The sequence below is a fragment of the Notechis scutatus genome, chromosome 2 (assembly GCF_049901735.1).
Source record: "Notechis scutatus isolate UNSWTSFEM ecotype Mainland chromosome 2, rNotScu1.2, whole genome shotgun sequence".
Classification (NCBI taxonomy): Eukaryota; Metazoa; Chordata; class Lepidosauria; order Squamata; family Elapidae; genus Notechis; species Notechis scutatus.
The window spans coordinates 112490397-112505044 of record NC_142010.1 but is presented as its reverse complement, the minus strand read 5'-3'; the positions used below and the strand labels follow the sequence as shown (position 1 = coordinate 112505044).

The window sequence follows — 14648 nt, the reverse complement described above, 5'->3', positions numbered from 1 at the left end:
AGATAGGAAATGTTAGAAATTATTAGAGGTTTTATATATATAGGACCGTATAGAAACATGCAGAAGAGGCCTTCGTCCTGCAGTGGATAGACAATGGCTAAAATGATAATTCTTGCCTTACTGTCTGAAACCTAAACTCACCATAATAGGGTTATAACAGCATGAACAGCTCATTGGATCACAGGATGATCTAAGAAAGCAGAGCACGCCAGGGGAATCTGTCTTGAAACAGTCTGAAGCCTTTGTAAAATCATTTTCAGAACTGAGTCCATCTGCTGCTTAGCCAGTCTCTTGAGCAGATTGCTTTAGACACAAGCTGCAGGCATGAGTTTTGACGAGCTTTTAAATGGGCACACTTTCAGACTGAGCAGTACTCTCCCAAAGTATACCTTGTGAAGTTCAAATCCTCTGATAGTAGTATATAGGAAGTAACCCATAATTGAGAGATAAGCTGCTTAATTATGAAAAATAAACAGTCTCATCTGAACTGAGTTTCACACAGATTTTCCAATGAATGCCTATGGAGATTCTCAGTCATCCAGGTCAAGGTTGTCCCAAAGGTGCTTTTTCAAGAGGCAACTAAACTTTCTGGTTTTTCTTTGAAAATGTTTCCCTTCTAATTAAAGAAGCTTCTTCGGCTCTGATTGGATGGTGGGGAATAGAAGGATTTATACTCCTTGCAGACAGCTGGTCATTTGCATTCTTTTAAAGAGTCATTGAGGCCACCTGGAGGTTTATCTGTGTCATCAGGGTCACCTGTGTAGTGCAAATGGGTGTGGAGCCTTCTTGGAACTGTTGAAAGGACTGTGTTTGAACAGCCCTTTCTCAACAGAGTGGGGGATATACAGCACCATCTATCTCCATCCTACAACACAGTCCTTTCAACAGTTCCAAGAAAGTTCCACATCCATTTGACCCTGAGGACACAGATAAACCTCCAGGTGACCTTAACAACCTGCTAAAAGTAGGCAAATGACCAGCTTTTGGCAAGGAGTATAAATCCTTCTATTCCCCACCATCCAGTCAGAGCTGAAGAAGCTTCTTGTATGAGAAGTGAAACGTCTTCAAAGAAAAACCAAAAAGTCCAGTTGCCTCTTGAAAAATCACTTTTGGGACATTTTCTGATAAACATACCACACAGCTATTGCACATATGTGGTTCTGGTCCCTTTTAAAGTTTTTAAAGGCCGGTTGATATGTTCTGGTTGTGCCAAAGCAATGTACACTCAAAGAAAGAGAAAAGACACCCCCACACACTCTACACACATAATTTGAATTCAGAAAGTGTGAGTAAGTAAAACAGACAAACAGAAAACAAAGAGGAACAAGATGATTCCAGCAAACAATCCTGAAGAACGAGAAATCCTAAAGTCTAAGGGATTTGACTACAGCAGGGCACAAAGGTACATGGATTCTGGTCTTAGAAAACATGAGAGAGAAAGAGAGAGAGAAAGATGAGACAAGAAGAGATGAGAGGAGATACACAGAGATCAGTAAGGACGGGCTTAGTGCTATTTGCTTAAGTCAGAGCACACAAAAAAGATAGCAGCAACCAACTGTGAAGAAAGAGATAAAGAATTTTGCATACAGATACCTGCTATCATCAGTGCTTGCAAATGGTGGTGCTCCCAAACAATCCTTTAAATTATCATGCTGTTTGCTGCAGAAAAAAGATTGGGAGATCAGCCTGTATTTGTGTTGTGAACAAGAATGAAATGAGGTTAGAAACAAGTTCAAGGGGCAGCAGCCTTATGTATCTTAAGTCCCATCATCATCACTCCATCTGGGTTCGATCATTGTAGAAACAAAAAGCTTTCTTTAAAAAAAAAAACACGAGTAGGTTTCCAGTCAGTCATTATACAGTATTTATAAGTTCTAAAGACTTAAAGCTTCAATGATTACCGTACATCTCATCCAGTTGAGTACTATATCTGATACACAGGCCACTTACTGAGTACCTACCTATTAGTGAAAGCTTATTTAACTGCTGTCAGGCACTTCAAAAGCAACACTAAAGCTAGCAACTTGCTGCTTGGTTTTATATATTTGTGCTAAGATAAAGAAATGGATATTTAACACCAAGGAAATAAAATGTATTTTGCAATTTATTGCCTAGATCTCTTTAGAATGTAATAGGTTTAAGTGATGTGTGTTTCCTCTTTCTTTCTTTTTAATCCCTGCAGACTTCCACACCTCACAATTAAACCATTGTTAGTTTTCCCATGGATTATTGACAAAGCTATAGTTGGTTGGTTTGGCAACATATCAGGCCATAAACCTGACAGACCAAAGGGATAGGCCATTACAATTTGCTAAACCCAAACCAAACAAATCCCATTTAGACTTGACCTCCATGTGAACCCAGGCCATGCATTCCTTGAATTGTTAAATAGCAGAAAGGAGGTCTAGGCAATGCTCTCCCTCCCTTCAACTCTACTCACTTTTCCAAGAGCCTTGGCAGGTCTTGCACACAGGCCAACTTGGCAGTGGAATGGAGCCTCTGGAGCCAGCAGCCTTCAAAGCCATCTGTTCATCGGATGAAGGGCCATTAAACAAAGGACCATGAAGCCATGCACCAACCGGCTGCTGGCTTGATGATTCATGGAAGTTAATGTCAGGGAACTTTTAAAGTGGGATGTCACCCCAGCAGATGGGGGTAATCTAGCAAATTTATTTCTACGATTTAATTAAACAGATCACTTTTGAAAGAAAGGGCTTGCTGCTTCCCTTTCCCGTTTCCTTCTGAATCACCCTGATGCATGTGATGATCCTAGTCCAAAGTGGAGACTGGAACCTCAATTCTTCCAGCTCTCCTAAGCATTAAAATAGCCAAGAAACCAAGCAGTCTGACTCCTGGGACACTACCAGGCATACGTTGATGAAAAATGCAGGCAATGAAGAGGTTAGGAGTTAAACAGGGAGCACCGGCCATTTGTTGCTCCTCCACAGACAACATGTTTACAAACACAATGGGAAGGAAATGGCAGACTTTGGAGTCAACTAATAAAATGGGCATTTGCTTTGGAGAGCGGGCGATTTTGGCACTATCAAGGGTGCTTCAGGATCTAATGTATTTTTATTTTCTCCCCTTTCCATTAAGCTGCATACTGCACTACAGGAAGTGGCTGCTATATTGTTGTTATTGTTTAATCAGTTTCAATTAGCTGGATGTTATCAACTGATTTGTTCAAATTATACTTATAGAGTTGTTGGTTTGGTTTGTTGTTTGTATTTGATTTGTTGTTGTTTGTGTTATATTTGACTCCTGGGCCAGCTATGCCAAGTATTGTTGAGCCAGAGTGTCAAGTGCACTTTGGGATGTTCCTTATCCTATTTCTCTTATCTTCTTCTAACAAGTGATAACAAAGATCATCTCTGAGACCTTTCCATACTCAAAATACAGGTCTAAAGCTTCTCTGACGCCCGCATAAAAGAAAATGGCTGGCTAAGGGTCATTGGGAGATGACTGACTGACTGACTGTCTGACTGACTGACTGACTGACTGACTGACTGAACAAATACAACCAACTTTGTCTAAATGGGATTTCACAATATCTGGCTAGGAGTCTAGTGCTTTTGCCATGAAGCCACCGAAGTCTGATGGTGGTCACTATTCTATGTAGACCTCAAGGTAACTGTAGATTGTTGACTGTGGTATATTAAAATAGGCTGGGGCTATTCAAACAGGATTTCCCAGCCAAAGCCTGATTAAACAAACAAACAACAAAGCCAGACCTGTGTTATCTATTGAAACCATTGACTTGTCAGCTCCTGGCTCAAAACAACAACAACTCCGCATTATTGAGACAGAAACATTTGACATCTGATGAATGAATAAAACTGATGGAAGAAATCCTTTCTCCTGCCATGGTAAAGATAAATATACATACAGGAGAAGCCTTTAAGGAATCCACCAGGAAACTTCCTTTGCCCTTCTTCCCCACAAAAGAAGAGCAGGTAATTTCTGGAACTCAAGTACAAAAAAAGAAATCATGCACAATATCTTCTATTAAAAGCTTAGAAATATTGTGTGAGAGTTGTAATGTAGTTTGGAGGGATCATGGTTGCCCATGGATTTCAGTTAATAGCAACTGTTTGTGTTGCCTCTCCCCAAAAGAGTTAGTGAATACTTCTGATTTTTATTTTATTGTATTTGAATGCAGTAAGACAGAGCCAATTAAATTTGGTCCACTTCTGTTTTCAGAGAACTATTCCATTGAGGGACTAAGTTCATTGGTTTGGAAAACATAATAAGGCAGGGAAACAAAATTCCCAGATAGCTTCCAGGATTCTTCCCAACATCTTTACCAGCAGTGGTTATAGGAAGCATCTCTATGTAACACAGATGTATTTAGTAATTGTGTGTCCTTTTGTATTTTTGTATCCCCTCAGGTTGTATCTGTGTGTGTTTGTCATATTATGTGCACTGGAAAATATAGGTTGTGTTATGTCTGGAGCGTGGGTGCAAGGAACGGAGACGAGGCATCGGGTAGTAACTCAACTCTTTATTAGTGACTTCAGAACAGAGCAAAATACTTGGGCAGCAGCAGCCCTTTTATAGGGCTGGCTGCTGTCACAACAGCCAATGCTTTTGAGTTTGCCGCGCTGGGAATGGCCAATCAGTGACGCCCGTTAACAGCCAATCAGATCGGCCAGAATTGACCAATCAGGATCCGCTGCTCGCGGCCAATCAGAAGTGCAGGATTACGAACCTGCCGTAGAAGTAAAACTATTAGGATTTTAAGACAGTGCGTTTGCTTAGTCCATAACAGGTTGCATATGCTTTATTCTGGCCTGGGTCATGTGTGGAACTTCAAGCTATTTAATAGTTGCTTTCTCAAAAACTTACAGCAAGACAGAATTATAGCTAAGAAATGGAACACATGACAACAGTCTGTACTGAAATCTCATATGCTATATTGTTAAGGAAGATACAGAATGAGGCAGCAAGAAGGTAAAATATTGGTTTTGGGAAGATCTCATGTGAGGATTTTGACCAACATAAATAGAAATGTTTCTGTAGATATAGTGCAATGTTTTGATATGATGGAATTAAACAAGAAGGAGTAACAAATATGGTCAAAAACTTAGGATCTCTTTTTTTCCTTCCACACTGGATTTACAAAAAAAAAAAAAAATCATGGACAAAACCAAGATTTTATATAGTTTTGCAAATTTAAATGCTTATTTTAAAGGCCAATCTTCCTCCAGAATGGAGGAGACGTGCCCATCTCAAGGAACTTTTGAGGTTTTAAGGAATGCTATTAAGTGGTAGCTCACTGACTCAGGTTCTTCTCCTTGTTGCTGTAAAAATACACATTGGATGTTTGTCTTTTGCCCTTGGTTTCCCTGGTGGGAATAAAAGTACCGGAAGGCCAATCCTCCACCATGCCCTCTGCCTTCCAAGAATCATCAGGGTTAATAAGAGGAAATAACAACAATTGTTAGATCAGCAAGTAGGGTGTACCGCTGGGTATAGTTTGCACCCACAATAGATAGCAGCATCAGTGGTGGGATTCAATTTTTTTTTACTACTGGTTCTGTGGGCGTGGCAGGGGAAGGATACTGCAAAGTCCCCATTCCCTCCCCACCCACTAACCTGCTTTCCAGCTCCGTTCTCCTGTGCAGGGCAACAAAAGAAGACCCAGCCCATCAGCTGGGACTCAGGAGGCAGAGAATAGAAGGAGGTGGGGCCAGTCAGAGGTGGTATTTGCCGGTTCTCCGGACTACTCAAAATTTCCACTACCGGTTCTCCAGAACTGGTCAGAACCAGCTGAATACCCACCTCTGAGCAGCATGCTAACCCTCAGAGCCGATTTGAACAGCCTTGCATCTGTCCTTGAGTCAGAAGGACAGAATATGAAGCATGCTACCCCCAATGTTGAGCCTTTTTCTGTCTCAAGGTTCTGTAGCCACCTCCCACCAAGGTAACAAAAACTTAAGGATTTCATATATGTTGAGATTGTCCTTGGACAGTGGGAAAAGCACTACTTTTAACATGGCTGTAACTCAAAATGACTCCAAGCTGTCTCAATTATGGGCTGGGAATGAGAAGAGGTCAGTCTCACTGGAGAAACGGTTACAAGTTCCTCCATTTATAGGGTCTCAATATTTTTCTGCTTTCAAACTACCTGCTGAGACGGGATGCGGATGTTATTTCTCTTGAGATCTATTTCACCCACCTGGGAGTTTATAGGGGGTGCTAAAGCTTAGGAGTGCACAAATTGGGTAAAAGAAAACACAGGGCCTTTTAAATTCCAGTTTTATACATTATTGCATGTTTTTTTAAAGAGCTTTTCTTTTACAGTGTTTAATGCAGTACATGGTGAAAGGCAGCCTACTGTATGCTTAATAATACTTAGAGCATTCCATACTTAGAGCATTCAACCAAATTAAAGAAATGCAAGCTTGCATTGGTGCTGATGCTTTTAAGCAATAAAAACTTTATCTCAGTTGGGAAATGTAGACTTTTTAAGAAGGGTATTCTAATGTCTTATAGAACCATCTTTCCTAATCTCTATTCTCAAGGCTATGTCATTCTTTATGGGGTAGCTATGTATCTCCAAAGTGCACCAAATGTGTGCAAGGAGAAATTCATGGCAATCAGTTACACTTTTTAGCTGTTGCTCTTGACCTTCATGTGTCTGAGAAAGAATCTAAAACATTTTAAAAATGGCTTGTGCTGTTTGATCCCTGTCTGATAAAAGTAGTTTTTTTTTTTTTTTAGGGAAGCCTTCTTCATGAATGGAGATTAACATGCTCGGGTTCAGCAGAGCTTGGTGCTTTTTAGGCACAAGCAGAATCAATGGCACAAATACAAGTTCCTTCTGAGCTCTTTAATGAGGTGCCTCCATGTTGCAGGAGAACACATTTGCCATACTGAAGAATTTGCACATCAGTCAGGAGGCCAGCTTTCACGCTTCAGAAGCAGCCTTTGGGCTGAGATCTGGGCGTCGCAGGCGACACATCTGGAAGCTGCCTGGCCTTGAGAAAGACGGATATACCCCAATACTGTTAGGACTGACTTGATCTCAATCTCTTGGTTTCAAGCAGGAGTTTTTCCAGCTTGTCACCTAGCGTGACAAAGTCACTTGAGACTTTCAAGAAGAGATTGGACTGCCATTTGTCAGAAATGGTTTAGGGCAGGGGTGTCCAACCTTGGCAACTTTAAGCCTGGAGGACTTCAACTCCCAGAGTTCCTCAGCCAGCAAAGCTGGCTGAGGAACTCTGGGAGTTGAAGTCCACAAGTCTTAAAGTTGCCAAGGTTGGACACCCTGGTTTAGGGTCTCACGCTTGGGGGGGTTGGACTAGATGACCTACAAGGTCCCTTCCAACTCTGATTATGTGTTATCATGGGTTGTTGAGAATGAACCTGGGCTAATGCATGCAAAACAAATCCTCTGCCATAAGATATGAGACTGCCCAACTTCTTCCGCGTAAGGATATTGGCAGTGCCCATTGATGGATCCGAACCCTGGCTCATTTGGTCTCTCAATCTCTTCTCACGGTGGTCAACCATCTGCACGAGGAAGCCCATCAGTCCTTATTGGCAAATGGAAGCAATTTCAAAAAAATGCCTATGATTGGGAACTTGAACAGAGTGGGTGACATGATTGTTTGTATTGCTTTTTATTTGGGGCTGCCTTAGGATAGCTGTACAAGTAATCCTCGACCTGCAAACTTTCTTTTAGTGACCAAAGTTACAACGGCCCTGAAAAAAAAAAAAGATTTTTCGCACTTATGACTGTTGTAGCCCCGCCCGATCACATGATCAAAATCCAGAAGCTTGGCAACTGGCATGTATTTATGATGGTTACAGTGTTCCAGAGTCATAAGATCACACTTTGTGACCTTCCAACGAGCAAAATCAATGAAGATAGATTCCCTTTACAAGTGTGTTACTTAAGAACCGCTGTGATTCACTTAACAACTGCGGCAAGAAAGGTTGTAAAATGGGACAAAACCAGAGGTGGTCTTCAGCAGGTTCTGACCAGTTCTGGAGAATCGGTAGTGGAAATTTTGAGTAATCGGGAGAACCAGCAAATACCACCTCTGACTGGCCCCACCCCCATCTATTCTCTGCCTCCCGAGTCCCAGCTGATCAGCTGGGTCTTCTTTTGTTGCCCTGCACAGGAGAACGGAGCTGGAAAGCAGGTTAGTGGGGTGGGGAGGGAATGGGGATTTTGCAGTATCCTTCCCCTGCCATGCCCACCAAGCCACGCCCACAGAACTGGTAATAACAAAATTTGAATCCCACCACTGGGCAAAACTCATTGTTACAACTGTCTTGCTTAGCAACAGAAATTTGGGCCCCAATTGTGGTCGTACGTCAAGGACTATCTGTATATAAGATAAGCAGCTGTATAAGTTGTATAACTAATTATATCATCGTGAGAAAACCAGCCCATTGGCTTTGATCAGATATAAAAGACAGATGAATACCTTCGGGCAAGAACAATAAGGGGGAAAATTCCTTGTGGGGGAAAAGTCTACCCATTATCCATTCTTCTCCACCACCACCACCACCCCCCGGAAAAGACTGAAAGCTTGTGAGCACACACATAAAATATTATTTTGAGAAGCCCCACTAGGAAAAAAATAAAAAAAAATACTTTAGGTTTGAACTGGGGGGAGAGGGAGAGAGAGTACAAAGGTAGAGGGGATGTGATCTTGTCACCAGCCTTGTACTGATAATCAAACCCACACAGGCATGAACAGAATAGACACACCAAAGCCTCAGAAGCCAAGTCTTTTGCTTGCAAACCAGTTTAGCATTGTACAAAAAGCTCACAAGTGTACAGTAAACACTCTTTTGTTGGAGATCCAGATGGCAATGGAAGTTTGCTTATTGCCATGCTGAAGAGGTTCAGCCATGGCACAATGTGAGTTGTCTGATTCTGGCAGATGCTGAATGAATCCACCCACTCTGGCTTCTTGACAAGCAGCAGCTGCCTTCTTTATAGCCAAGTAAGAAAAAAAATGACAAGAAAAGGGAGCACATACGAAATTGGAATTCACAATTTGCTTTTTAATAAGTTTTTTTTTAATCGTAACAGGTTTTACAAAAAGATACACAGAAATAGAAAAAAGGAGTATCTAAACATATGACATATCCATCAAATAGTAAACATTTTAAAAATTCTAGATTAAAGAAAACAAATAATACCACATTGCTGTATGATATGAAATCTTTGCCAAAGAGAAACATATTGCATTATTTTGTTATCAGTAGTTGAAATAGCTTTTCCAAAACAGATTTTCATTTCAGGAATAAATACTACTCTTCAAATTCCTCAAAATGATTATCTTTCCAATACAGGCATAATTACTGAATAGTCAAATTCCAGAGATTTGGGACATAGTTTAACATTATAGTAACATCTTTAATATTACAATTTTTCCCATAAATCTACTCATAGTAATACATTATGCTAGAAAGATATCAGTTGCTTACAAGACCAAATTATGTGAGGCCCCCTCAAATTTTTACATTGTCATCCAAGAAAATCTGACATACATCTTTTCAAATACAATCTTTGGGGTACTCAGAATAGATGAATGAATTTGATGAATCAGTTTTAATCTTAATTCCAGTGAAATTGGTTTAACATTTTTAAGACATGAAACTATTGATATCCCATTATTGGATGTTCCACTTCTTTAGGCCATAATCTATACTGTTATTAATATCAATTTTGAAAATATTCTTTACTTTTTCAAACAAACACAATGTGGATTTAGTTCTGAATGTACTCCCTCAGAGATAGAAGCACCTCAGATTTCTCAGAAGCAGCCATAGCAAGTGGCCCACATTGACCCAGTCTTTGTTGATTATATTACTGCTTTTTAATACATAAATAAACCAAGGCTTGAAATACTCAGATTTTAGCACAATGGAAGCCATTGCTTTCATGGCTATTATGCATCCAGAACAAGCTCAAGAAGCTTCCCAGTTCAGAGGCAAAACCAGTTCCACAAAACCAATTCTTTATGGCCCTTTCCTTCCTACTAGGTTAAAATATTATCTAGCCTTCCTTGCATCGGCAGCAAAACATCCCATCATAAACCTGGCTGTGCAGAACCTCAATCCTATCTTGCCTGAGTTACATCATTTGTGATTCCCTATGATATTATATAATTCCGATTTTGGGGATTTGCACATTGCTGGAGGCAGGATGATCAGCTTTATCCTCTGGTTTTACAGTCATCCCCTTCAACACATCATCTGCCAGCGGGTAAATATGCATCATTTGCAGAACGGATGGGGGCGAGTCAGATGTTATTGTACCGTTCTGCAATATGGAGACTTTTGTCTGGGCCTCCTTAGTTTGCTTGTCTTCATCTCATTCACTTCATCTCACTCCCATCTCAATTTTTCAAAATAATATGAACTAAAGAGCCACATGGGAAGACAGCTCTGAATGATAAGCATGAGTGTTTCAAAAAAATCTAAAATTAACTATGCAACACATCAGATTTGATTCAGACTCTTCAGTTAAGACACACCCAAGGAGACAGCCAGGGCAGAAGGAAAGGGGAACAGACAAAAGGAAGGGAATGGCATAGGGATGAAAAGAACTGAAGAAACAAAATGCTATAGGAAAGAGCAATTGGGAGAGAAATTACTGTGGTGCCACCTGGTCATTCACCCTAAGGGCCATGAAGCATCTGCGCTTTCCAAAGAACAGCCCTGGTCACACATACAAAAGGTCACCTAACATTGTCTTCAAAATCATGGTTGACAAAACATTACAATTTTTTTTTTGACATCTTGAAGCGTGCAGGGAACAATGTAAAATAGAGGAGGGAGAGCCTATTTATATTCCAGTACAAAATTGATGATTTAAGATTGTTTAAGAAAAAGAGAAGTGACATGAGTGTCATGTAACCAAGGAAGAAGATTGAGGTCATCAGGACGATATGATTCTGCTGTAAATTTCAAATGGAGAAATATCCAACGTTAATCCCTCAAGACCTTTGCTCATCTTCCTTAGCTCTGTTTTTTTCAATTTGGTACACTATCATTTCTTCAGGAAGCTAGAAGCACCTTCAATCTGGCAATAGATAAGGACCGCAGAATCCTCATTCCAGTATCAGGAATTGTAATCAGAAAGCAGCTTGAAGACCAAACTTAACAGCCAGGCCGGATTTTTCAAAACTTTATAGTCTATAGTGGGTCAATCAGTCCCCAAATTTGTGCCTTCCTGGTTCCAAAAATCATACCAACCAAAAATTATAGAAGTTAGAAGTGGAGGGTATCAGGTTTGCAGGAAGGCAGACCTTTAAGTAAACTTCAGAAATTCCCATAAACGTTTTAGAAGCCATCTAATGTTGCTGGCTGTAAGTAATAGTGTGGCCTCATGGCGCCACCTAATGAACATTCAGGACAAGAAAGTTGATGGACCATAGGAATTTCATCTTGGAAAGAGAGGACACCCAGGTTTTCGGATGGCTAGAGGGCCCCAACTAGTAATATAAGGGTAATTCAAATGTTTTAAGTCCATTGAATGGATGTATATGATATTCAACTATCCCAGATGCGCCAGGTTGGAGGCCCAAAAGATTGCCTTTCTGCTCTTCCGATACTGCTTCCAACATGAGCATCACTCTCAAGCTTCAAATTGAATTTCCAATATGAATAAATAAAAAATATCCTGCCAGGTCTTTCCATCTTAATTGCTGCAACTAAGAAGTAGCTGAACTAGAATGGATGGAAATTGTTGCTTCTTGATGTGGAACCATTCTTTTAGACAAATAAGAAGTGGGGAAAGATGTGAAACCGTACTCTCTTCAGTTACATTTCAAAACTTTTACAACTTTTACATTCACATTTGCAGTAGTGGAATGGACTGGTTGGCTCAGTTCTACTTTATTGAATTTTTTTCTTATGCTATTCCTTAGGAGTGAGCTTATTAAATATGCATGTAAGTTACTTTATTTATTAATAGTAACCTGACTTCAGTTTGAATTTCTCATAAAAAGAAGCTATTTCTTTTGATTTCCCAGGACTTATGAAAAATTAGTGTGCACAGGAATCTGGCAAGGATCAAGTCAACTTTGTGGAGCCCTGCTCTGCATTTTCTATCTCCTTAAATTGCAAGAGCAGTAGAATAAACAGCATATGCTGTGACTAAAAGATTTATGATTGGCAACAAGCTGAAAAGTCTAGACTGCTGACCCAGGTTCACCATTTGAGAAAGAGCTTTATTTTTTAAAAATGATTATACAATACACAATTGGACAGCAAATTCAGGATGTGAACAGGAAAGAATTCCAGAGCTAATGAGAAAAGTGACTGATATTGCCTTTCCTATCTGACTTGTCCTCATGATTACTAAGTCCAAATTTATCTCCCCTTTTCCTCTAGAGTAAGGCTGATTTTTACTTTTACATCCAGAATGTTCAAAGCAACCTACAAAATTTATTCATTTAATTTAATTCACTTCAAGCCTTTGTAAGGCTTACAAACGCATGTGGAATGCTGTGTGAATTTAATTGTGACTCTTCCATGAAGGCTGTTGTGGCATCAGATCTAATGACAAAACTCCAGGAGAAATGCATGTCCAGAAGTTTCTTCGATTGGTTTGTATATATGTGGAGTTGAGATCGGGATAAAACAAAACAGGACCACCACTCTCAATCCCCACTCTACCCTACAAAACAAACCTCAAATCTTTGAAAAGGCAGATAAGGCACGGACACCAGTTAATCCTTGAAAATGAAACTCTGAAAGACTTTATCTGCTGCTCCTCCCCTTTTCTATAGGGATCAAGATAAAGAGAGAACCCGGCTCCTGTTTGGGAGCTGCTTAGAGCATCTTCAGAGAAAGGGAGAGCTCCCCAGTTCAAAAAAACCACAATGGATGTACCAGACTGTAGATGAAATCCATTGCTTGGGACAGCAGCAAGTTTTTGGTACCCCCATTCAAAACCACCAGACATTCAAAACCATCTGTTATTGTTAGTGGCATATCTGTAGAGCAATGAAAGGGAACTGCACAAACTGTTGCAAACCTTTGAATTGCGCAGGAGCATTGTGTCGATAATCTTGGGCAAGTCCAGTCTCATTGTCCAATCAATTCTAGCATTTCCTCCTGATCAATTATTTTCTCCCGAGGCTTTCCGGCCAATTTGCCTCTTGCCACTTCAACAGCATCAATCTTCTCCCAATCCAAAAAGGAAACAGGTTGGACTCCTGTTAATTGGCAGAGAAAGGGGAAGTACAGATCAAAATCCAAATTAACCACACACACACATACACACACATACCTCAGAAGCCCTCGGCTATGCCGAGGCTTCCTCAGAATCAAATTCTGAATTAAAGACACGCTCTCCACACAAAGGACTAGGCAGACTCAAAAGTCCCAGTCAAATCAAATCACTTCGCCATTTCTGGGAAGTTTCTTCTAATAGCATCACTCTATCTATCTTCAGGGACAAATTGCCTTTGGTTCCTTTAAACATTTTGAATCAATTTAGAGGGAACACACTAATTGAAAGCATTTAAATAAAATGTTAATTTAAAAAAAAAAAAACACCAGTTGGGCTTTAAAATGTGTTTCCAGATATACTAGGAAAAGGCCACAGCAAAGAGGATTCAAATTCAATCCCAGAGCCTATTCCTCTGAGCCTTGTCCAGGTTTTACATGTCACTGTGAAATTATCAAATCGGGGGTTCTCTGGAGGACAATCTGTTTACATTTCTAAGCCTATCAAAACCGCTGCTTTATATAGACCTAGTTCTCACAGTAATGCACCACTTCTGTGCCCTTCTGTATAGAAAAAAAAAGCAAGGAAAGAAAGGCTTGGGCAGAAAATCTGTCATGTGCCAAGGAATCCCTGGCGCTGCCAATGGCTTCCTGCTGTCTTTTATCTAGGTAGCAATATCAACTGTGTGCTCTGAGGGACTCCCTTGTCCCTCTAGTATTCGAATCTCTGGATTATTATGCAAATCTGCAGAAATGAATAAACCCCACGGAAGCAAGGGGCTTAATCCCTAGAATATTTATTTAAGATTGCAACCTACGGGAGATACTTTGGCATAAGAGGTTCAAGCAAAGTAAGCTATAAGTACATAAAAGCAAGTGGGGGGAGGGAACTGTCAAAAAGCCAAAAATATACCTTGTCATTAGAAAAATCTCACATGCACAGCATTCCTATCCAATATTCTGTTTATATCCCCTTTCCCCAACCCCTTTATCTGAACAGGCTGCTGAAGAGACTAGCAAAGCTGGGGGTGACATTTGGGAAGATGAGTCCTCAAGCAGGCATGTTTCCTGGAGACAAACAGGCAAAGTCCAGAGAGATCAGTTCTAAGACTCAAGAAGCACACAAGCCCCTCCAGACAACCTCAAAGCCTTACAGTGAGCACAGACTAAGAATGCAAAGACATTTGTCACAACACTAGGAGATCCTGCCAAAACATTTCAGGTAGGGATTTGGGTTCCAGAAAAGGCAAATTGAAGATAGCCATGCAAACGTGGCGCCACTCAGTTTTACAGTTCATTAAAATACATTGTGATTTGATATTAATGCCCTAATTCTATCGCAACAGAGAGTTGGAAGTCAATGCTTTTTCTTTTCTTTTCCCTACCTTTCGTCACTTCTCTCTCCCCCCTTCCACTGCTCTTTTATTTATTTTTGTATTTTG

At 40.4% G+C, this 14648-nt stretch overlaps 1 protein-coding gene across 1 annotated transcript in view; it reads right to left on the bottom strand.

Annotated features, from left to right (window-relative positions):
- Positions 1–9006: 9006 nt before the first annotated feature.
- FDXR (ferredoxin reductase) overlaps positions 9007–14648 on the bottom strand; it is a 44442-nt gene continuing 38800 nt past the window's right edge. The window contains exon 12 of the mRNA XM_087955831.1: positions 9007–13193. Within this exon, the coding sequence (XP_087811957.1) occupies positions 13063–13193 (131 nt within the window). The 3' untranslated portion in view covers positions 9007–13062. The remainder of the gene's footprint in view (positions 13194–14648) is intronic.